The sequence below is a fragment of the Balaenoptera musculus genome, chromosome 16 (genome assembly GCF_009873245.2).
Source record: "Balaenoptera musculus isolate JJ_BM4_2016_0621 chromosome 16, mBalMus1.pri.v3, whole genome shotgun sequence".
Classification (NCBI taxonomy): domain Eukaryota; kingdom Metazoa; phylum Chordata; class Mammalia; order Artiodactyla; family Balaenopteridae; genus Balaenoptera; species Balaenoptera musculus.
In genome coordinates, this window is record NC_045800.1 from 72,662,318 (window position 1) to 72,687,885 (window position 25,568).

General features: G+C 39.6%; 1 protein-coding gene across 1 annotated transcript in view; it reads left to right on the forward strand.

Moving 5' to 3' along the window:
- Positions 1 to 295: 295 nt before the first annotated feature.
- Positions 296 to 25,568, forward strand: part of ANK3 (ankyrin 3) — a 686,669-nt gene continuing 661,396 nt past the window's right edge. The window contains exon 1 of the mRNA XM_036828058.1: positions 296 to 550. Within this exon, the coding sequence (XP_036683953.1) occupies positions 494 to 550 (57 nt within the window). The 5' untranslated portion in view covers positions 296 to 493. The remainder of the gene's footprint in view (positions 551 to 25,568) is intronic.

The following is a 25,568-nucleotide window of genomic DNA, read 5'->3' on the forward strand; positions in this document are numbered from 1 at the left end:
TTGTTATTATAATGGAACGCTCTTCAGCAGCCCGCAGGAAACAGGACCTGCCCTCCCTCCCTTCCCGGAGCTCCCTCTGCCCCCCGCTCCCCAGGTGAGACGCCCCCCAACTCCCCCCCCGCCCCGCCCCCTCCGCCCCCCACCCCCCCCCGCCCCGCCCCCTCCGCCCGGCCGCCGCTCCGACCCCCAGCGCCGCCCGACTGGGCATGCTCGCCGGGGCCCGGCGGCCAGCGGGGAGCGGGCCTGGCCGCCCCGCGCCTCCACCTGAGCGGGGCCCGCCCCCCGCGCACCGGCCCCGGGCGGGCACCTGGCGGGCGCTGCGGACACGGCAGGGGGAGGAGACGCCGCGCGGGGCGGGCGCCGCGGGGCCGCGCTCGGCGTTCCTGAGCCGCCGCCGAACTTTTCTCCGAGAGGTCTCACGTTTGGGGGCCGGAGGAGCGGGGCGGGGAGGGGAGAGCGGAGTTTCTGGAAGGAGCCGCCGCCGCTCCACAACATGGCCTCCTCCGCCTCCTCGTCTCCGGCCGGCGCCGAGAGCGCCCCTCCTGTGCAGGTGAGCGCCGCGCCGCCCCCCTACCTGTGGCTTCCTGCGCGGCGGGGGCGCGCGGGGGGCCCGGGGCGGGGGGCCCGGGAGCCGGAGGGGCGGGCGCGCGCGGGGGCGCCGCCGGGAGCCCTGCTCTCCTGGGGGTGCCGGGCGGAGCCGGCGAGGCGAGCGGAGGGGACCGGGTCCCTGCGGCCGCTGGGGGTCCGGCTGCGCCCGAGGGCGCGGGACCAAAGTTGCGGCCGCGGGCAGAGGCGGGAGCTCGCAGTCCGTCCCGGCGCGCGCGCGAGCGAGCATCCCGGGGAAGGAGGGAGGGAGGGCCCGAACCTGCGGGGCTCCCGCTGGGAAACATTTGTCTAGAGGAAAAGCGCGGCCCGGGGCTCGGGACGCCCTCGCCTCGGTCCCCCGTCTTTGGGCTTCTGTGTCCTCGGCTCGCCCCTCCGACTCCGTGCCAGGCTGAACCGTCCGCAGGACACGAGCGAAGTCGGCTGCCCACGTTGGCAGGGAGGAAGGAAATCACCTGGTTCTGAAAGTTACCTTCAGAGTTAGGCTTTTTTATTTTTTTTTTCGCCTCCCTTTCTTTTCTGAAGGTGAGTCGAGATACTTCTTTAACCCAGTGAGAATACAAAATCTACTTTGAAGATTGGGACATAGAAAAAGCGCAGGCCAGTGCAGATATAGAGTGCAGTGCTAAGGGGTGGCTTGCGGTGCGTTTACCTTCTCCCCTGATCTTTGAGAGCCTTGCCTTGGCGCGCAAGTAAAACACCCTCGAAGTAAAAAGTGGATGCGTGATGTGCAAAACGCAGCTTCAAGATAGGTCTCCTTCCTCCCGCCCCACACCCCTGAGCAGATTGCCACCTTTAAGCCCAGAGGCGTTTAGTAGCAATTTTGCAGCTGCCACTGTGTGTGTGTGTGTGTAATAGAGGGTAATTGGTGTAAAACACGCGCGTATGTTTGCATGTGCATAGAAGGTCTACGGAAGGAGGACTTAAACAGTAGTTGTCCTTGGGAGGGGAGCTGGGGGACGGGTGGGAGGGAGACTCAGTTTCACACACCTTTTGGGACTTTTTTTTTTCTTTTTTAAAACCATGTGCATACATTACCTATTTTAGGAAAAAAGAGAAATATTACCGTTCCCAAACCGAACATAGCCTTGAAAGCAGTAGTTTACCTAGTTTCAAGTTACGTGGAATTGCCCTTGAAACACAAATCTTCTAGCAGCCCCTATCATATCTTTCCTTCAGTTGTCATCTCTAAAAATCCTTAGGGAATCAAGGGGAGGTCTTCAAAAGAAGACTTTTAAGTCTTGATAGAAGCTATTGGTGGTTTTTATTGCTACTTCGATTCTGAGTTTTAATTTTGCTTTTTTTGAGAGCAAGTGTGGCTTGTCTGATTTTGGAAGAGGTGGCTTTCTGGTAAAAGCACAGCCAGGAGACGTGCTAGGGTGATACCAGAACTTTTTCCGGGAGAGTAGGCCATCACAAGAAGGTTCTAGTAGGAAAACCAGAGGGAGACAGTCTCAGAGCGGACATGGATTGCTGGCAGAGCAGTTTAGGCATCTTTCTAATCTGCTGACCTGGGCTCAAATGGATGCATCTTCAAGGAAGCAAATTTTCAATATTGAAAGTGAATGTAAAGTTAAAACCACAGCTCTGAGACAAAAACTGACTGAAATCGAGCAATCCACTGAATATCTTCAATCCAGCTACTCATATCTAGAGGGCCGATTTCTCTTAGTTCTCAAATCCGTGGAGGATGAATAAGTGAGTTGTGAATCTGGACCGTAGTTAGATGGTTATTTATGATGAACCATTTAGAGCCTGTGTGAAGCTCCATAGCAGGAAATGTGGCTCAGTGTCCTTCAGACAATATAAAGACCAATGGTGTGTTTTGAAATCCAAAGAAACACTGTGGATTCTGAATTTGTTTGCATTTTTGTGGCAGTGGTTACATTAGGGCTGTCGTTTTCCTTTATTCAGTACCTCTGTTTTTTCCCCCCTTTACAGTGTTAATGCATTGAGCAAGTGAGTCTGCCTAATTCTAGAATAATATTTCGGTAATTGAAAATAATATAATTGTTCTGGACTCTCAGTGGCTGTTCTTAGGTTAATTTCCAAGTAGTAACATCTATATTTAAAAGTTATCCATTATTTTATGCACAAAATGTTTGTATATTTTTATAGAATGTGTTACTGTTGTTATAGGAAATCATTATAATCCAAATTGGTGGTCATGTGAAATTCTAGCTTATATAAATGGCATTTTTACTTTTTTGAATAAATACCTGAAATTGGTGAGACCAGGTACCTGACACCTTTACTTGAGAATGGTTCTGAGTTAATGAATTGTAAGTGGAATGTTTAGCCTTGCTACAATGTCTCCAAACTTATTAAAGTCTACCCTTCTGAAAAGATCAAGGTTATTCATGATGTAATCAGATCTGAAGTAACCTTTCCCTGTCTGTATTGACTGGGTTGTTGTTCACATAACTCTACCCTTGGGTCTTGCAAATGTAAATGCAGTGAGATGTTGGGTTAGTGTTAAGGTACCTGGAACAGTAGGGCCATTTAACTGCGATTTTTCATTTTCATCCCATGTCAATATGTGAAAACAGCTTAAACATTTTTTAATTGCCTTCTATATATAATTTTAAAAGTTATTTTGATATTGAGTGCTTTCTATTAGCCATGTTTTTAAGTACTAGAGGCACAGCTGTGGTTATAGATTGAACGTTCTATCAAAGTTAGGTGCAGTATCTGTTTGAGTATCTTTTTCCTGATTGGACCCTAAAGGATGTGATAAATCTTCAAAATCTATACTCATGGTTGAATTACAACCTTGGACACTTGTCGCCTTTGTGTTTGATACAGGGGGCAAACTGTATCTTCCAATGGATTTGTCTGTTCCAAAGGACATAGTTTTTCCTGGAACCAGTCAGGTTCCTGTTTGACCATGGGAGTGAGATCACGGCACCAAAATAGAACCAATTCTTTGATGTTTATGAAATTACTCCTGAATTTCCTCTCTTGGGATGGTCCTGTATGGATTAATTAGTAAGTGTCTTATGTTGGGTGAGAAGAAAGCAAACACACTTAACATGAAAGTTATATGTGTTCAGAACTGAGTAGAAGTGGTATTTTAGAAGAAACTGTCTTTAGTACTTGACAATTTATATTAATAAATAAAGATTAAGTGAACTAGTGTTTGGAGTTAGAGCTTTAAAATACGAAATAAGTTATTTTGGTATTTCTTTCATCAGGTGATGCTCAGTTGCTGCCATTTTTCAGATAATATTAAGAAAAGGGAAATATTGAAAAATTGGCCTGAACATACATTTTGTTTTCTGGGCAGGGAGGGCATGAATATTTGGACTTGGTCTGGTAGAGGAAAGGGGCAGAATGGAAGTTAATTTAAATGCCAGTGTAGGCTAAAGAACTGTGTGTGGCTGATTTGGCAGGCTGTTTTCCAAAGTGTTTTAAAGGTAACTATGGTGATTCATTAGTAGCTATTTTGTCCCTCCAGCATGGAACTGCATTTCTGTGCTGTGTAGCTCCTCTGGGTAATGCCATGACTTAATGCCAAGGATCTGCTTACAGGTGTGGGGCTTCTCTTGTCCCTCTTTTTTTCACATCATGACATTTTATATGGAATCTGGGAAAAAGACGCTCTGCCACTGCAGCTTTGCCCTTTAGCATCAAACACAGGGCTGGACACACAGTAGGCCTTCAATTCATGTTTGATGATCAGATAAATATTGAGAAGGATCTGGCATTCAGATTTAGGAGCAGCATTAATTATATGAACAATACTTTGCACTCCTGTCATGTGAAAGGGACTCCCAGGTACACAGAGTCTTGGTTTGTACTGTCAAGAAGTTCATAATCCAGGTGACTTTGAGTTTACATAGGACAAGACTCACAGAGAGCCAGCACCAGAAAATTTTCCATGTCTAGATCTTTGGTATCATTTATTCAGGTGCCTCATATTTAGTTTGGCCTTTAGTGTATAATCAAGAAGGGAAGAAAATGTAGATAAAGGTACCTAAGAATTTAAGGAGAGGTGCATCAGGAAATAGACTTATACTTCCTAATTTCCTCCCTGAAAAGTGCCACAGAATGGAAATGTGTACCAAAAGGCATGGAGAACTGTCTGAAAAAGCAATCTGATTTATTCTTGTTTATGGTGACCTCATATTCACAGTGTGGGTAGACCATAATTTATTTCCTAATTTCCCTATTAATAAATGTTTGCCTTGTTTCTAGTTTTTTGGCCCCTACAGACAGTGCTGCAAGTAAATATCCTTATATGTTAAAAAAAAAGTTCAGAATTTAATTGGAGAAGACATATGCATCTTTACTAATAACAGCCATGATTTCTTGTGTCTCTCATACTAGACGCTATGCACTTCAAAAGAAACTGTAGGGTAGAAATCATTACCCCTCCTTGTTTTATACACAAGGAAACTGAGCTTCAGGAAGGCTGTGCAAGTTATGGTTGGTAAGGGCTGAAACTGGATTGGAACCCCTGTCTGCTTGAGAAATGGACAGAGCAATGGTGGTGAAATCAGGAGGCCAGGAATGGAGTCCCCATCCCCCAAGTAACAGTAGCACCGGATCCGCAGAATCTTATCATCTCCTGGGCTTCAGTTTCTCCACTGGGAAAAGGAGAGAGTTGGAATAAACTATTTCTAGGGTTTATTCCAGCTAAAATAGTCTATGATTAAAAAAAAAATTAAACTCTAAAAGAGAGGTAGAGATAATTAGTAATAAAGTGATACAGAAGCATTTCCCCCACTCATATTTTGGCATTCCTAATGTTAGGATACTTTTCCAAATGTTAAGAACTTTCAACTTTCATTTTGTATTGTTTATTTTAAGTGGTTTATTTTCTCCAGAAAATCTGATTTTAAAGAAATTTTGCTTTTTGCAATTCATGATGTCTTAGAGCATCAGGAATTTATTAGTTGCAAGGAGAAATAGCAAGAGAACATCTCAGTGAGTCTGGGCTGGTGATTGAACATTCACCAAAGGCAAGGGATTTGAATGGGAGTCAAAGTGGGACACTTCACTTAGTAGGTGGAGAGCAGGGGGACAACTGCTTGGCCTCTTTGGGTCCTTTAGGTTTTCTTTCTTTCCTCCTCCCCTTCCCCCTCCCCTCTTTCCTCTTTCCCCTCCCCTCCTCCCCTTCTTCTTTCTTAAATTTGAGATATGATCAGTGATATGCTGGTAAACGGGCTCTCAAAGAACAAAACAAAACAAAACCCAAAAGCCCTGATTTATAGCATTTGCCTGTTTCTGTAGGGAAAATACGACTTTTGGTGACTAATTCCAGTGTGTATTTGGGGGTCTTAGGGTTTCCCCCATATTAAGCAAGCAATGCTCTGACACCAGCAGGGTGCCCTGTCATTCAACTCAATTCTGACACTGTCTACCCAGAGATAGCGTGAGATCCCACAGGTTAAGGGCCTAGTTCCACGAGTCTGCCCCCCACACCCCCTGCCCAACTTCAGATGCAAGTCACGAGCCCAGCTTATCCCCTGTGCTTCTGTCCAGTTGGTTATAGATTAGAGGTTCCAATGACCCCTTCCTGGGTTTGATTAATTTGCTAGAGCAGCTCACAGAAGTCAGAGAAACACCTTACTTACTAGATTACCGGTTTATTATGAAAGGGTATAACTCAGCAATAGCCAGATGGAAGAGATGCATAAGGCAAAGTCTGTGGAAAGGGCTAAGAGCTTCCATGTCTTTTTGGAGCACATCACTCTCCCTCTGTCTCCCCAGGGAAGCTCCATCTCCCTCCTGGAAGCTCTGCTGAGCCCCTCCTTTTGGGTTGTTATGGAGGCCTCATTACATAGGCATGACTGATCAAATCCTTGCCCACTGGCGATTGATTCAATTTCCAGTCCCTATCCCCTCCCTAGAGGTTGAGGGGGTGCGTGGGGACTTTCAGTCCCAACCCTGCACGTGGTTGGCTCTACTGGCAACCAGCCTCCCTTCCTTAGGAGCTTTCCAAAAGCTCATTAACATAACAAGACACCTTTACTGCTCTCCTCACTTAGGAAATCCCAAGGGTTTTAGGAACTCTGTGCCAGGAATGGGTTGAAGACCAAATATATATTTCTTATTATAAATAACAGTATCACAGAATACTTCCATCGTGGTTGATTTCAACCTGACAGTGAGAGGTGAACGTGGAGTTGGAAAGAGATGTAGAGTTGGCTGTCTTGAAAGCTGGTATTAGCTAGTTCCAGCACACCACTTATTTTTTTTTTTTTTTATAAATTTATGTATTTATTTATATTTTATTTTTGGCTGCGTTGGGTCTTCGTTGCTGTGCACGGGCTTTCTCTAGTTGTGGCGAGCGGGGACTACTCTTTGTTGCAGTGTGCGGGCTTCTCATTGCGGTGGCTTCTCTTGTTGCGGAGCATGGGCTCTAGGCACGTGGGCTTCAGTAGTTGTGGCACGCGGGCTCAGTAGTTATGGCTCACGGGCTCTAGAGCACAGGCTCAGTAGTTGTGGCACACGGGCTTGGTTGCTCCGCGGCATGTGGGATCTTCCCGGACCAGGGCTCAAACCCGTGTCCCCTGCACTGGCAGGCGGATTCTTAACCGCTGCGCCACCAGGGAATTCCAACACTGAATTTTTTTAGTTGAATCAGTAATCTGTTATCCAAAATACATTTGGCACTTAAGAGATATCAGGCAAACATGGGGAAGCCTGGGTAAATAAGAACCAGTTTTTACTCTCCAGAATGTCATAGTTTAGTAGGCTGTTTAAATGAACTTTAAGTAAAGAAAGGACTCTTGTACTGAGAATGGTTGATCAGGTCTCTTTTTCCACTGGCACAAAATAAATACCAAGTAGATCCCGAGATATCTGGATTAGAAATGAGAGAACCGGATGGACCTAGAGATTGTCATACTGAGTGAAGTAAGTCAGAGAAAGACAAATATCATATGATATTGCTTATATGTGGAATCTAAAACAAGGGTACAAATGAACTTATTTACAAAACAGAAATAGAGTCACAGATATAGAAAACAAACTTATGGTTACCAGGGGGGAATAGGTAGGGGGGAGGGATAAATTGGGAGATTGGGATTGACATATACACAGTACTATATATAAAATAGATAACTAATAAGAACCTACTGTATAGCACAGGGAACTCCACTCAGTACTCTGTAATGATCTACATGGGACAAGAATCTAAAAAAGAGTGGATACATGTACATGTATAACTGCTTCACTTTGCTGCACAGCAGAAACTAACACAACATTGTAAATCAACTGTACTCCAATAAAAATTAATTTTAAAAAATGAGTGAACTGAGGTCTGTAACTGGATTATTAGATGTTAGAAGGGTGGAACTGGGATTTGTAAGGTTCTATTTCTTTGGAGGTCAAGTTAAGCATAACAGATTTTTCTTCCCTTTGTGTATATGTTGGTGTGTGTGCAAGTTTATGAATCACCTTTACTGAGGTAAAATTTATATACAGTAAAACTCACCAGATTTAAGTGTCAATTCTCCCACTCTTACAAACATTATGCCCCATCACGACGGAATATTTATTTTCTTAAGAAGTTCACTTGGGTTCTTTCCCCATTAAACTCCCTTCAACCCTCCGGGCAAGCACTGTTTTGATTTCTTTCACCATAGATTTGCTTTACCTATGTGTTTTCTTCTGTGCCTGGCTTCTTTCCCTTAGCATAATGTTTCTGATATTTATCCATGATGTTGTAGGTATTAGTATCATTATTATTAATAATGATTAGTAGATTATTCCTCTTTGTTGCTGAGTAATAACTCGTACGAATATACCACGAATTGCTCACCCATTCCTCAGACGTTGGATTGTTTTCCGCTTTGGCTGCTATGAATACAGCTGCTATGTATGTTTTTGGATAGATCTTTCTGTTGACATAGGTATTCCCCTACCCACATCTTTTTTGTGTGTGTAGGAGATTAAATACCAGGAGTAGGACTGTAGAATCAAAAGGCAGTGTATGCTTAACTGTACAAGAAAAAGACATCTCTAGAGAATGAATGATATCAGATCAGAATGGGGGAAAAGGGGAAAATACACAGGAGAACTGTTCCTTTGGCAGGTACTGAATCTGAGAATTTTGAAACTATGATTTATGATTTAACTATGGACAAAAGGTGAATATTGAAAGAATTGATGTCAGTAAGATTTTACAAGCTTGTAAAAGAAAGTACAGTTAAAAAGAAGTCTTTTATAAAACAGCTGTATTGAGATATAATTTATATACATAAAATTCACTCATTTAAAGCGTACAATGCAATGACTTTTAGTATACTTACAGAGCTGGAAAACCATCACCACAACCCAATTTTAGAACATGTCTATTACTCTCAAGTAAGTGCTCATTTAGTCAGAAACCATGGTTTTGGAGTTAGGAAGACCTGTGTTTTAGTCTGAGTTTTAACTAGTTAGCAGCTGTGCGACCTCGGTAAACTGAATCTCAGTTTCCAAACCTTTGAAAATAGAGATGAGGATACTTCCTTTACAATTTTTTTTTTTACAATATTTTTATAAGGATGATAAATAAAACACATAAAGCACTTGGTATGTAATAAATACTAAGTAAATGTTAGGATTTATTGTTGAACTGTGTTTGCATCTTTGTAATTTCTTTGGCATTTGGTTCATATCTTTATAGCTCCTATGGTAGTCTGGCCTCTGCTAAAGGTATCTTTGAACATGTCTTTTAAGAGGAAATGAAGTGGAGTGGAAAGAGGAAGCTTGGAGTTGAGAATAACCTGTTGGGGTTTTCTCACTCTTTTGCCAATTAATTCCCATTTAATTGCTCTGTTGGGTAAATCACTTAACTGTGTTTGCTTATATGTGGAACTAGAGTAATAACATCCACCTTGTAAGGATTGTTCTAAGTGTTTGGGGAAATATACATGATACGCTGATACAGTAGGTGCTCAATAAATAGGAGCTGTTATGTTGTGATATCAGAAGCAACCAACTTTGAGGTAATTACATCTTGGAATAAAATGTATGTACAAAATTTAAGGCATAGATGGAAAATTAGCTCATGTACTATGTGTATATTTGCTTACAAATTTTTATATTTTACTACTAGTAGAGTGCCAGGTATATAGTCCTTAATAAAATATTTGATTAAGTAAATAAAGGAGAAAAAGTATTTTCCGCATTCTGTTTCAGTCTCCCTCAGTGTTTCGGTATCCAGGACAGAGTTTCATTTTTCCATGCTTCAGCTTTATTCACTTATCTCCTTTCATTTGGCAGAGGTGTGTGTGGGGGGGAGGAGCGGTGCAGGATGATTAGAAATTATCATAAGAACAAAACTTACAACAATAATTGCTTACGTCTGTAGACACCTATTTCTATCCCTTAAAGTACTTACATGTTATTTAAAACATTTGTGTCTCCCAACAACCACAGCAGGGAATGGGAGTAAATAGTCTAATTTTAGTGAAAAGAAAAACAAGGCTCAGAGGTAGACTTGTTCGTGGTCCTTATGAAGCTAGTAAGTGGCAAAGCCGAGGGAGGGCAGGGGACAGTAAAGAGGAAAGCTTGTGTGTGGCTGGTGGGAGCATAGTCTCAGGCAGCTGTCTGCAAAGCAGTCTGGCATTACTTAAGCAGATTAACTGTTAGTTACTCTGTGACCCAGCAAGTCCATTCCCACAGACGGACACTGGAATGTGTGCCATAGGTCCCCAAGAGGACGTGAGCAAGGTTATTCGCTGCTGTGTTATTAGTAGTGGAGGGGGGTAGGAGGTAATTGGGTGACCATTGCTGGGAGAGGGAGAGGGGGAGGGAGAGGGAGAGGGAGAGGGAGAGGGGGAGGGAGAGGGAGAGGGGGAGGGAGAGGGAGAGAGGGGAGGTAGAATGACGGGTGCACATCGTGGAGTTGTCTGCAACCATTAGAAGTAATAGATTAGCTAAACAGAACCATCATGAATGGATCTGAAGAATCTAGTGCTTGGTGAACAATGTAAGAGTGTGAGGTATATTTATCATTCATGGGAATTAAAAATTCATAAGTTCAGCACAGTAGACTTCTCGTAAGAACGCTTACAGAAAGGACTCATTGGGCTTCCCTGGTGGCGCAGTGGTTGAGAATCTGCCTGCCAATGCAGGGGACACGGGTTCGAGCCCTGGTCTGGGAAGATCCCACATGCCGCGGAGCAACTGGGCCCGTGAGCCACAGCTACTGAGCCTGCGCGTCTGGAGCCTGTGCTCCGCAACAAGAGAGGCCGCGATAGTGAGAGGCCCACACACCGTGATGAAGAGTGGCCCCCACTTGCCACAACTGGAGAAAGCCCTCGCACAGAAACGAAGACCCAACACAGCTAAAATAAATAAATAAATAAATAAATTAAAAAAAAAAAAAAAAAAAAGAAAGGACTCATTAAACACGTTAGCATGCTGCCTTTGGGGCCCAGTGCGTGGGAATGGGCTAAGGAGATAAAAAGGAATAAATAAGTGAAGAAAATAATGATAGTGTGCCATGAACCAGGAAGTATGGCTGATTCAGCCCTCTGAATGGTGAAGTTAAAAACAACACATTGTTACTTAATATCATTTGAATACCTATTACATGATCAACTCTGTTACCATCAGGCTTAATTAAAGAGATCTTGCTATCATTATAAATGGGACGAATGTTCCAAGGGAAATAAAATTTGGACTGGTATCTAAAGTCTCAAGTGAAGTTTTGCACGGAGAGCAACGTCTTTTTCTTTTTAAAGGTTTACAATATTGTACTCTTGAGTTGATATAATTTAAAAATTAACCTCCTTTTTTTTTTTTTAAAAAAATATTTATTTATTTATTTTTGGCTGTGTTGGGTCTTCGTTTCTGTGCGAGGGCTTTCTCTAGTTGCGGCGAGCGGGGGCCACTCTTCATCGCGGTGCACGGGCCTCTCACTGTCGTGGCCTCTCTTGTTGCGGGGCACAGGTTCCAGACGCGCAGGCTCAGTAGTTGTGGCTCACGGGCCCAGTTGCTCCGCGGCATGTGGGATCCTCCCAGACCAGGGCTCAAACCCGTGTCTCCTGCATTGGCAGGCAGATTCTCAACCACTGCGCCACCAGGGAAGCCCTAACCTCCTTTTTAATTTTGTATTTTGGATGACAGAGGCTGATGTGTCATATAGTACTATCAGTTTTTACAGAATTTGAACGTCACATAGTACTAAATATTTAACTCTAAAATGATATCCAAACTATCCTTATCATTCTTCATGGATTCAGAAAGTGTGCAATATCCTATTATATCTGGAAATAGTTGTCTGCATGTATATTATTATCCTTAAAGGATCTAAATGTGTGTGTGTGGTTTTTTGTTGTTGGTGGTGGTTTTTTTTTTTTTTCAGATATATCCTCTTCTATTGTAATATTTGTTTTCCAAGTTAACTTTGAAGTATAGTAGATTACTTTTTTTTTTTTTTTGGCTTAAAACAATGCAGATTTATTAGGGTGCAGTTATGGAGGTCACAAGTCCAAAATGGGTTAGCAGGACTTTGTTCCTTCCGTAGGCTCTATGGAAGAATTCTTATCTGTATCTTTTCCAGCTTCTAGAGCCTGTCTGTGTTTCTTGGCTCTTAGCTCTGCATCACTCTGACTTCTGCTTTGATCAACATTTTGAATAGATTGCTTTCTTTTCTTTTTTTTAAATTGGAGTATAGTTGCTTTACAATGTTGTGTTAGTTTCTGCTGTACAGCGAAGTGAATCAGCTATACGTATACATATATTCCCTCTTTTTTGGATTTCCTTTCCATTTAGGTCACCGCAGAGCACTGAGTAGAGTTCCCTGTGCTATACAGTAGGTCCTCATTAGTTATCTGTTGTATACATAGTAGTGTATATATGTCAATCCCAATCTCCCAGTTCATCCCACCTCCCCTTCCCTCCTTGGTGTCCATGCATTTGTTCTTTATATCTTTGTCTCTGTTTCTGCTTTGCAAATAGGTTCATCTGTACCAGTTGTCTAGATTCCACATATATGTGTTAATATACGATATTTGTTTTTCTCTTTATGGCTTACTTCACTCTGTATGACAGTCTCTGCTCTTTAATTTACCTTTCCTTTCAACTCACTATTTGTGATCCTTCTGAAATGATAGCTGTGTAAAATGGTTATACTTATGTCTTGCACATATTGTACATTTTTGTAACAACAGCTATCCTTCCAGTTGAAGAAAGTCATAATGGTTAAAAATTCAACTCAAAATGATCAGCCTTTGAAAGTGTTTATCCATCACTACCATGGAGGTGTTGTATTCAGGAGGCAGACTCTTCTGGGACGATTGTAATGATAGGTGTAGGAGCTGGAGAGAAATTTATTACACCATCAGCGATCCCAGTGCCCACCTGTTTGTGAGTGGTGTGCAGAGGAGAATTTCAGGCTTACCGGTGTTATGCAGAGGAAGGCCTAGCTCTTGTGTAAGAGTTTCATCTACAGTACCATGCAATAAAATGTTGACAACAAAGAAATAGTTTTAATGCTGTGTTTTATCTTTCTCAGCAACTTAAATGAAATAGTAAGAAAAGGGAAGCATTGCAATCTAGTGGAAGAGATACAAACTCAAAGTCAGAAGATACGTGAAAATAAGATTCATAAGTGTGATTCTGGATTGATCTGCAATTCAGTTTCCTCATCTACAAAATGGGGATAATGATAATGCCTACTTTATCCATCTCAGAGCTGTAAGGATCAAAGTGTATGATAAGGTAATTTATTTAATTCAACTTGCTTAGTGCTGTATAAATATATAGTTTTTAAAAAAATATTGTTTTTTTAAATGAACTGCTCTTTTTCAGTATATCTTTTCCATTGAACTAATTTAGCATCTTGCCAAATATAAGTAATAGCGAATGATATTTCAGTGATGATTGGATACTTTGAAAGTTGATTTCTTAAGAGATTTGACATTTTTAGCATCTCTTTGAGGTTTTGGCAACTTTGAATCTTATTAAAGCATTAGGGGGACTTCCCCGGTGGTCCAGTGGGTAATGCTCCGCTCTCCCAGTGCACGGGGCCAGGGTTCAGATACCTGGTTGGGGAACTAGATCCCACATGCATGCCACAACTAAGAGTTCGCATGAAGCAACTAAGAAGCCCGCATGCCGCAACTAAAAGATCCTGCATGCTGCAACTAAGACCTGGCGCAGCCAAAATTAAAAAAAAAAAGAAAAAAGCATTAGGCATGCCAGGAAACTGTGCTATTTCACTTTACTGGGTCCAGTAGAGCAGGTATATAAGCAATAACTAAAATCTTCTTGTGACTCCATGCTGCATTTTGCAAAGTCTGGTTGGGTTTCAAAGCTGTTACTAGGTATAAAGTGGCACGGCTTAGATTGTGTGGATGTCTACTTAAGTCTCCATTGAATCTCTCAATATGTGGAACTGATCAGCCTGAAATCCTCCAGGTATTTGAAGAATCAGTGTAATGAATTGCTCTCTGAGTTGGGAAATTTTGGTTCAGTGTACTGTTGAGAATGTACATGCACTTGGTCAAATCACTTCTCTTCTACAGAGTATCCTACCTGCTTAAAAATTCTCTGTGCTCTGAGATCCAGACTGTGGTGAGGTGTCAGTCAAAACTAGTACATGCTGTTTTCCAGAACCTTCCAGTGAGCTAAGTCTAAGCTGTAAGTTTACTCAGAAATTGATGACGACTCTGGAAGGATGAGCAAAATACCTAATACACATTTACAAGGAATCCTGAAGAATCCTTTTATCTGTTTGTGATCTTTGCTTCAATTAGAAATCTGAGTCATTAATGAAACCTTTCTTCTCCTCTCAAGTAATGAGGTACAAATACTTTCAGTTCTGCCTGCTACGTGACTTTTAAATCCAATCCTCTGTTCAGCTATGTGCCACTGCTTTGGTTCTGGCCCTCATCATCTTTCATCTAAGGCATTTGAACAGTTGCCTAAATTGTCTCCTTGCTTCCACACTGTCTTCTAATGGACAGCCGGCCTCCCCACTTATCTTTACAAAGCACAGATATGATGTCATTCTCCTATTTAAAAACCTTTTATGGTTATCCATCATAAATAAGGTAAAGTCTAAACATCTTAGGGTTGCACAAAAGGTCTTGTATCATCTTGTCCCAGTACAACTTACCACTCTTATCCTTCATTTTTTTCCTGAAACATCTGACTTTGTGACCATGCTATACTTATTTCTCCAACCTTTCCCCAAATGGACTGTGCCTTTGCATTTGTCCATGTCTTTGTACAAGTTTTCTCTCTGCTAATTTGTTCCATTCTCATTTTTCTCTTCCTGGAAAATACCTACAAATCCTTCAATACCTAGCTCAAATGTCCCCTCTTCTAGGCAAACTTCCTACACTTCTGCAGATAGTGACACTCTGTCTTCTGTAGTGTTGTAGCACTTCATGTACATTGGCAGTCATGGCATTTACCACATTTTATTGGAACTATTTCTTTACCCATTCTTGTCTAACTAACTGAACAGTGGGCTCCTAGAGGGCATATTTACCCTTTTTTCCTTCAATTTTCATGTCTGCCTTGCCCTGTCTAGGATCTAGCACATCTGATGCCGTGTTTATGGCTATTGAACAAAAAGAGACTCGTCAGTTGGACCATGTTTGCCAACATAGTCTCCTATAAGACAGCGTTGAGGTTACTTTGACATTCAAAAACCTTCTAAAGATATTCATATTTAAGTCGGATGTAGGTATATGGTAAGATTTTAGAAATGTGTCAGAAATCTGGCAAGAGTATGCATATATGATAATATCTAATAATATTTTTGTCTTTTGGAAGGTTTGACCTTGCACCCATTTCCTGCTAAATAGTGTAGTATTGGGATTTTATAGTAGCTGTGTGCCTTGGGCAAGTGAAATTCACTTCTCAGAGACTCTTTTCCTCATCTTTTAATAGAGGTGCAGATCTCATAGGGTTGTTGCGAGAATTAAATGAGATCCTCTGTGGAAAGCGCTTAACATAGTGCCTGACACATAAGCTACTATCTTTTGGGCATCTAACAATAATACTGAGTTTACTGTGTGTGTGTAATATCTGTGATAATATATACTAATAATATGTATTTCTATAGTTTATTATCCTAGTAAGGAAGGGATTCTTCTCATAAATTCTCTTTTGTAAAAGACCATTACATTCTTTTGCTTAAATTTCCTCTTCTCTCTTCCTCTTATGGTAAAATGGTGGGAAACTGTCCAAATTTTTTCTTTAAAGTGATTTTTAAAAAAAATTTATTTATTTATTTATTAATTTTTGGCTGCATTGAGTCTTTGTTGCTGCGCGTGGGCTTTCTCTAGTTGTGGCGAGTGGGAGCTACTCTTCGTTGCGGTGCGCGGGCTTCTCATTGCGGTGGCTCCTCTTGTTGCGGAACACGGGCTCTAGGCGCGCGGGCTTCAGTCGTTGTGGCACATGGGCTCAGTAGTTGTGGCTCACGGGCTCTAGAGCACAGGCCCAGTAGTTGTGGCGCACGGGTTAGTTGCTCCGCGGCATGTGGGATCTTCCCGGACCAGGGCTCGAACCCGTGTCCCTTGCATTGGCAGGCGGATTCTTAACCACTGCGCCACCAGGGAAACCCTAAAGTGATTTTTAAAAACAGGGATTACTGACATAATCTGTTGATGATAAAAAAAAGGTAACCTCTGTCCTTCTTGCTTATGTTAGGTAGCAGCTAAAGTCTGTGAAGAGTCCAGAAATCTCACGTGTAAAGCAAAAGCATCGTTGTCTGCTTCTTATAACCCTCAATCCAATGCTATATTCTTTTAATTGGTTTGTAAAATTTATAATCTAGTAATGTAGCAAATGGAATCATAATTGAAGTCAGAAGAAAGATTAGGAGAAAATATTTATAGTAACATGACAAGATATTATATCCCCAGTATGCAAAGAGCTGTTAGACACTGTGAAGAAAATGACAAAGTACCAAAAGGAAAAATGGTCAACTGTATGAGTAGACCCTCATGGAAGATGAAAAGCAACTGGCCAGTAAACATGTGAAAGACATTAAATTCACAAGTCATAGGAGATTAAAATGACTAGTTTCTATTTGATAACATTTTATCTATTAGATTGGCCAAAAAAAAAAAAAATCCTCTTTCAAGTGTTGATGATATGGTCTTTTCGAAATGTTGCTGATTTGAGTGTCAATTGTACAACTTTTTTTTGGGGGGGGGGAGCAACTTAGAAACAGTATTAAAATAGAACAAAAACATGCTTACTCTGCTCCAGCAACCCAGTTTTGGGAATCTCTGCTATAGAAGTTAAAGCATCAGTATGTAAGGACATATTTATAGGGATATGTATTACAACAATGTTTGTAAAGCAAAAACACTGGAAACAAACTAAATTTACCTTAATGGGACTGGTTGAATGTATTATGGTTTTCTGTTGTATGGAATATGATTAAGATAATTTAATAATGAGTTAGGACTACACATAGTAAACTGGAAGGATGTGCATTATTTCTTGTGAGTATAGTACAATCCACTTTTGAAAACAAAAAGAAAAAGGACAGTCATAGATTTGTCTGAACATAGGTTGTTGATGGATTTGGTTACCTCAGGGGATGGAGTTTTGAGGGGAGGGGGGGGAATCATTAGATTTTCTTTTTGCTTGATAAAATGAGCATGTATTTTGTAATAAAAAATTCAATAAAGCAAAACAAACTTAAGAAAAGAAAATTTTAAGAAATTTAAATTTAAAATTTTAAGAATTTTGAAGAAATTTAAAAAGAAAAAGCAGAAAACCTTATTCCCTTGGCTATCTTTTACTTGCATAAATTTTTATACTCTCATTTATTGTACTTACAAATGTTTCTCATTCACATAGTCACAGAATTCCACTCTCTAAAATGTCTTGGTATCTCTACTTTTGGAAGTTTTCTCAGGGCTAATTAAGATTTTTTTGTTCCTGTGCACAGGCCTACTGTATAGACATTACACTTAACATTGAGCTGGAGCTATATAGAATTTTTGCTTGGATTTTGATAGCATAATCATGTTTTTAGAGGGTGGAATTAAGGATGCTTGTTTTCCTCGCTGTTTCATGCCCAAGATTGAGGTAGCTTTAGCCTCATCCTTTTTATTTCTGGGTAAGTAATGTCCTTGCCTCATTGACTCCTCCCATTTTTAATTATTGCTTTGCCTTTGATTAAAGTTTAAATTTTTTAAAATAACATTTTTTTTCTAATTATAAGAGCAAATGTTGTTCATTCCTGAAAAACCAGAAGCGTAGTCAAGTAAACAGCAACAAACCCACCTCCCTTTGCTCCAAAGCAAAAAATCATGCAAATCTCACTCATTTGATGTCAGTTTCTCAATCGCTTGGTAACTTTCTTTCAAACTATTCATTGAAAATATTTTCTGTAGAATAGTAATGAAGATGAAGGGTTTTAAGTGTCAGACTGTGTTGTAAGGAATAATGATGCTACTTGAAAATGTTTTCTGTTGGTTTTTTTTTGATGATCAATTATGCGCAGGTGTAGAATAACACCGCAGAGAGGTCTATGAAAGTGAAAGTAATGTATTACATGTACGAGTCCTAGGAGAGTGGGGCATGGCATGACATGCAGAGGGACATAAGGAAGCAGTTCCAAGCGGTCAGATTGGAACTGCAAGCCAGATTTGGATTATGCAAGCCAAAGGCATGAGGGAATTTCATTGGTGTGTTTGACTGTCACTAGGTCACAGTTAAGGGTGGGCACGAAGGGCAACTGGTTGTGGCAGGGACCACCGTTATCACACTGGGGTGCCTGTCACCCGGGTGGGTTATTCATGGCCTATTTGTGAGGATGGTGAGGGATCAGGAAAACACGCAGTTTTCAAAATTTGCAATACACAGGCATAGCTGAATTTCCTTCCACTCATTGACTTGTATCTTCGTTTTCTTACCTGGAAAATAGGCTTAATAAGTAGTACCGTAGAGTTGTTGCAGGCACTAAATTGTAAAGCTCAGTGCTTGGTTCATAGTTCTTTTTACTGCTCTGTTTAAAAGTTTCATGCATATTGCTTATTGCTTTTATTGCATAAGTAATACATGTTCGATATAGAGACATTAGTCACTATGCTTCTGAACCTTTTTTTTATAACATGGCACGTTGGGGTCAAAGGACCAGGCTGCTTCCAGATGCAGGTGGCGCTATGGGGCTGCGGCCATACTAGGCTCTTTCATTGCCGTAAAGACTGAGGGATCAGTAACTCCTCACCTCCAGGATGCATGTTGCCAGCACCTCCTTATAATGTTGCCAGAAGTGGAACACGCACAAAGGGTGCAGACGTTTTTATGTCCCTTTTCTTTTTTTAGTGCAGCCACATCTTCCTTCAGCTGATGGGTTACACCAATTTATATCTCACCAAAGTATACAAGAAGGCCTACTTCCTGACCTTCCCACAAGACAGTATTATCACTTTCTTCTTTACCTTTGCCAGTGTGATTGGAGAAAACTGACCTCACATTGTTTTATTTTGTGATGATAAATTTTTGGTCAATGTAACAGTAAAATATGGAACGCCAGCTTTTAAGAAAGATGCTTAAGGGATCTTAGTGTGGAAGCTCTAATACCTGACAGCGTTGTAAGTCCCTGGCTGGATAAGAAGCTGTGGTTGGTCTCTGCTGTTTATAATTGTCTGGGAGCTCAGCTACTACAATTACATTGCTACACCTGATACTTCTGGTCACCGTTGTGTAATCTGTTATTAAATTATGATTCAACATAATAATAAAATGTTCATTCTGAAAATTTTTCCCTTCAGTGTTGATGAATATGAAATTGTGAGAGACTGTGGAGAAAAATCCATGACTTGAGTAGAAGTTTGAGACTTACTTCCCTGGCTAGGGATCCACAAAATTGTCCTTACTAAGTTTGAAATTTTCTTCCTTAGCAGTATTTAATCACATAATTTACTTTGGCAATACAAAGTTTGTTCCTTCAAATGCTTCTTCTGTTTATGAGATTCTATACTTAAATTGCAGCTTTCACTTTCTTCACACTTTTTTTCATTTCCCCTTAAGAGACGGCAAGAACATTAATAAAGAAGTTAAATTCAGTATTTAAAATGACATTTTCTAACTTTCTTAGGTTTTGGTGCTAAAATAAAATTTTAATGGGATGTAGTATTAATGATTCTTGATAAAGATTGTTTTCATGGCATATTCATGTTTTGTAATAGGTGCACCAAAAACTTGAATACATGAATATGTATTATATGTAACAGTAGTGTATGATTCTTTGGAGGAAAATGTGACATTTCTAACTCACCATTCAAGGTAAATTACTTAATGTTGGAGGTAGATTTATTTTAATTTGTACATACACTTTTCTGGTATTTCTTATACTAGGGACAGTCTTTTGTTAAAGAATAAAGCCAAGCTAATTTGGTCAACATGGTCCTCAGATTTCATTCTTGTGATCTTCAAATTGGAACCTTAATGTCTTTTGGCCAAAAGCCATTGCAAAGCTTTGGATTAAAAAGAAAGAAACAAAGAAAGAAACATCGTGAAAATGAATATCATAATATCCATGTTACAGCAGAGTTGCAAATATACAGAACTACCATTTAAGAATAAATTTTGTAAATTGTCGATATACCTCTTTAATTGTAGTACCTAAAATAACTTTTATGCTGGCTTTAGAAAGAACAGAAAGTCCTCAGAATTTATCCTCTTGCCATGACCCAAACGTACTCCTGTCTCTGTGCTTTTGTTCAAATCATTCTCTTTGTATATTCCACCACACTTATCTACCTGGGAAAGGTCTCTTGTACTCTACGCTCATCCTTTGAATATGACCTCTATATTAAGAGACTTTATTTTCTAAAGCAGTTTTAGGTTTACAGAAAAATTAAGTAGAAAGTAAAGAGATCTCCCATATACCACCCTCTCCCCCAACCCCACACAGTTTCCCCTGTTATTAACATCTTGCATTTGCATGGTACATTTGTTACCATTGATGAGTAAATATTGATACATTATTATCAACTAAAACCCGTAGTTTACATTAGTCTTCACTTTTTATGTTGTACAGTTCTATGGGTTTTGACAATTGTATAATGTCTGTATCCTTCATTGCCGTATCATACAAAAAAATCCCTTGTGCGCCACTTATTTATCTTTCTCCCCTCCCCCAACCCCTGGCAACCACTGAGCTTTTTAGTGTCTATAGTTTTACCTTTTCCAGAATGTCATATAGTTGGAATCATACAGTACAGAGCCTTTTCAAACTGGCTTCTTTCACTTAGTAATATACATTTAAAGTTCCTCCATGTATTTTTGTGGCTTGATCGCTCATTTCTTTTTAGTGCTGAATAATATTCCATTGTATGGATGCACCATGGTTTATTTATCTCTTCACCCACTGAAGAACAAACACCTTGGCTGCTTCCAAGTTTTGACAATTAAAAATAAAGCTGCTGTAAACATTCATGTGTAGGTTTTGTGTAGACATAGTTTGTAACTTATTTAAGTAAATACCAAGGAGCACAGTTGTTGGATTATATGGTAAGACTATATTTAGCTTTGTAAGAAGCTCCTAACGGTCTTCCAGAATGGCTGTATCATTTTGCGTTCCCACCAGCCGCGTATGAGAGTTGCTGTTGTGCCACATCCTTGTCAGCACTTGGTGTTGTCAGTGTTTTGGATTTTTAGCTATTTTAGTACATATGTAATGGTTTCTCATTGTTGTTTTATCTGACAGTTCCCTAATGGCATATGATGCTGATCATCATTTTATATGCTTATTTTCCATTTGTATATCTTCTTTGGTGAAGGGCCTGTTCAGATCATTCACCCACTTTTTGATTGTTTGTTTTCTTTCTTTTTATTTTTAATTTTTAAAAAACTTTATTTATTTATTTATGGCTGCGTTGGGTCTTTGTTGCTGTGCGCGGGGTTTCTCTAGCTGTGGCGAGCGGGGGTTACTCTTCGTTGTGGTGCGCGGGCTTCTCATCACGGTGGTTTCTCTTGTCATGGAGCACGGGCTCTAGGCACGCGGGCTTCAGTAGTTGCAGCACTCAGGCTCATTAGTTGTGGCTCGCGGGCTCTAGAGTGCAGGCTCAGTAGTTGTGGAGCACGGGCTTAGTCGCTCCGTGGCATGTGGGATCTTCCCGGATCAGGGCTCGAACCCGGGTCCCCTGCATTGGCAGGCAGATTCTTAACCACTGCACCACCAGGGAAGTCCTGTTTTCTTAATTTTTAGTTTTAGGAGTTCTTTGCGTAATTTGGGTAGAAGTCCTTTATCAGATGTGTGCTTTGCTAACATTTTCTCCAAGTCTGTAGTTTGTCCTTTCATTCTTTTAACACCGTTTTCACAGAGCAGAAGTTTTTAATTTTAATGGAATCCAACGTAAATTTTTCTTTCATGGATCGTGCCTTTAGTGTTATATCTAACACTCGTTGCCAAACCCAGTATCACTTAAATTTTCTCCTATGTTATCTCCTAGAGGTTTTAAAGTTTTATGTTTTACAATTAGGTCTGTGATCCATTTCGAGTTAATTTTTTGTGAAAGGTGTAAGGTCTGTGTCTAGATTCATGTTTTTGCATATGAATGTCCAGTATTCCAGCATCATTTGTTGAAAAAGACTATCCTTTCTCCATTAAATCACTTTTCCTCACTATATCCACAGTATGGATATATTTGTGTGGGTCTGTTTCTGGGCTCTCTATTCTGTTCTACTGATCTATTTGTATTTTTTTTTCTTTCTTTCCTTCTTTTTTTAAACCAATACCATACTGTCTTGATTACTGTAGTTTTATAGTAAGTCTTCAAGTTGAATAGTATCAGTCCACTGACTGATACTGTGTTGGTTATTCTGGGTATTTTGCCTCTCCATATGAACCTTGCTGGGATTATGATTGAGATTGTGTTGAATCTCTTGATCAAGTTGGAAGAATTGACTTCTTAATAATATTAAGTCTTCTTGTCATGGACATGAAATATCTCTCCATTTATTTAGATCATCTTTAATTTCTTTCATCAGAGTTTTGCTGTTTCTTTGTATATATCTTGTACATGTTTTGTTAGGTTTATACCTAAATTGTCTCTCCATCCTTCCTTTCTTCCTCCCTCCCTCCCTCTCCCTCTTTCTTTCTGGTGCTAATGTAAGTGGTGTTGTGTAGGCATACCTCAGAGATATTGTGGGTTCAGTTCCAGACCACCAGAATAAAGCAAATATTGCAATAAAGCAGGTCACACAAAGCTTTTGGTTTCCCAATGCATACAAAAGTTATGTTTACACTATACTGTAGTCTGTTTCTTTTCCTTTTCTTTGTTTTTGGCTGCACCATGTGGATTGGGGGATCTTAGTTCCCTGACCTGGGATCAAACCCCAGGCCCACCGCAGTGAAAGCACCAAGTCCTAACCACTGGACTGCCAGGGAATTCCCTATGTAGTCAGTTAAGTGTGCAATAGCACTGTGTCTAAAAAACAACGTACTTACCTTAATTAAAAAATACTTTATTGCTAAAAAATGCTAACCATCATCTGAGCTTTCAGTGAGTTGTAGTCTTTTTGCAATAGTAACATCAAAGATCACTGATCACAGATCACCATAACAAATATAATAATAATGAAAAAGTTTGAAATATTGCAAGAATTACCAAAATGTGACTCAGAGACATGAAGTGAGCAAATGCTGTTGGAAAAATGGCACTGATAGACTTGCTTGACACAGGGTTGCCACAAACTTTCATTTTGTAAAAAACACAATTATCTGCAAAGCACAACAAAGTGAAATGCAATAAAATGAGGTCTGCCTATATTTTTAATTTCAAAGTCCAGTTGTTCACTGCTGGTATATAGGAAAGCAATTGACTTTTGTTTAATTACCTTGTATCCTGCATCCTTACTATAATTGCTTATTACTTCCAGGAGGTTTTTGTTTGTTTATTTGTTTTTTGGTTGATTCTGTGTTCTTTGGCATTTTCTACATAACAGTTCATGTCATCTGTGTAGAAAGACAGTATCTATGATTTCCAGTACAGTGTTGAATAAGAGTGGTGAGAGGGGGTACCCTTGCCTTGCTTCTGACCTTAAGGGGAAAATAGCATTAAGAATGATGTTAACTGTAGGTTTTTTGTACATGTTTTAAAATCAAGTTTAGGAAGTTCCCTCTATTCTTAGTTTGCTGAGAGTTTTTTATCATGAATGAGTGTTGGCTATTGTCAGATATTTTTTCTGCATCTCTTGATAAGATCATATAATTTTTCTTCTTTAGCTTGTTGATGTGCTGGATTCCATTAATCGATTTTGAAATGTTGAACCAGCCTTGCATACCTGGAATAAATCTCACTTGGTTGAGATGTATAATTACTTTTATGCATTGTTGAACTTGATTTGTTAATATTTTGTTGAGGGTTTTTGTATCTATGTTCATGAGAGATACTGATTTGTAGTTTTCCTTTTTTGTAATTTCTTTGTTTGGTTTTGGTATTGGGGTAATGCTGGGCTCATAGAATGAGTTAAGAAAGATAGAAGTTAAGGCCCTCTGCTTATATTTTCTGGAAGAGATTTTAGAAAATTGGTATCAGTTCTTTCTCAAATGTATTGGGGTAATGCTGGCCTCATAGAAAGAGTTAAGAAAGATAGAAGTTAAGGCCCTCTGCTTATATTTTCTGGAATAGATTTTAGAAAATTGGTATCATTTCTTTCTCAAATGTTTTGTAGATGTCAAGTAAAAAAATTCTGAAAGGTTATTAATATTTCTGTTTATGAAGGTTATTAATTATTGATTCAATTTCTTTGATAGTTATAGGCCGATTCAGATGATTTATATCTTCCAGTGTGAGTTTTGATAGATTTCAAGGTATCTATCTTTTAAGAAATTGATCCATTTCATCTAGGTTATCAAATTTGTAGGCATAGAACTATTCATAATATGCTTTTATTACCCTTTTGATGTCCATAGATTATGTAGTGATGGCTCCTCTTTCATTTATGATATTAGTAACTTGTGTCTTATCTTTGTTTTATTGGTTAGCATGGCTAGAGCTTTATCAATTCTATTGGTCTTTTCAAAGACACAGCTTTTGGTTTGTTGATTTTTCTCTATTGATATCCTGTTTTCAATTTCATTGATTTTTGCTCTTTTATTATTTCTTTTCTTCTGCTTGTTTTAGACTTATATTGATGGTATAGCTCTTGTTTCTTGAGGTGGAAGCTTAGATTATTGATTTTAGGTCTTTCTTCTTTTTTAATATATGCATTCAATACTATAAAACTCTACTGCATCACATAAATTTTGATATGTTGCATTTTCATTTTTATTTCATTCAATATATTTTAAATTTCTCTTGAGACTTCTTTGATTCATGTGTTATTTAAGAGTATGTTGAGATTTTTCAGTTATCTTTCTGTTACTGATTTCTAGTTTAATTCCATTCTGGTCTGAGAGCATACTTCATGTGACTTCTATCGTCTAAATTTGTTAGGGTGTCTTATGGCTCAAAGTGTGTTAGATTTTGGTGAATGTTCCATGTGAGCTTGAAAAGAATGTGTATTTTGCTGTTGTTGGATGAAGTATTCTGTAAATAGCAAAACTAGATCCAGTTGTTTAATGGTACTGTTTAGTTCAGCTCTGTCCTTACTGATTGTTTGCCTGCTGGATCTGTCGATTACTGATGAAAGAGTGTTGAATAATAGTGGATTCATCTACTTTTCCTTGTAGGTCTAGCAGGTTTTGCTTCACGTATTTTGACATTCTGTTGTTAGGCACATACACATTAATGATTGTTATGCCTTTTTAATCATTATGTAATGCTCCTCTTTATCCCTAATATTTGTCCTTGCTTTGAGGTTAGCTTTTTCTGAAATTAATATTGCTACACCAGCTTTCTTTTGATTTGTGTTAGCATGATATATCTTTCTCCATCCTTCTACTTTTAATCTATGTGTGTCTTTATATTTAAAGTGGGATTCTTGTAGACAAAATATAGTTGGTTCTTCTTTTTTTAATGCATACTGACAGTCTGTCTTTTAATTTCTGTATTGAGACCGTTCATGTTTAAAGTGATATTTAAATAGCTGGG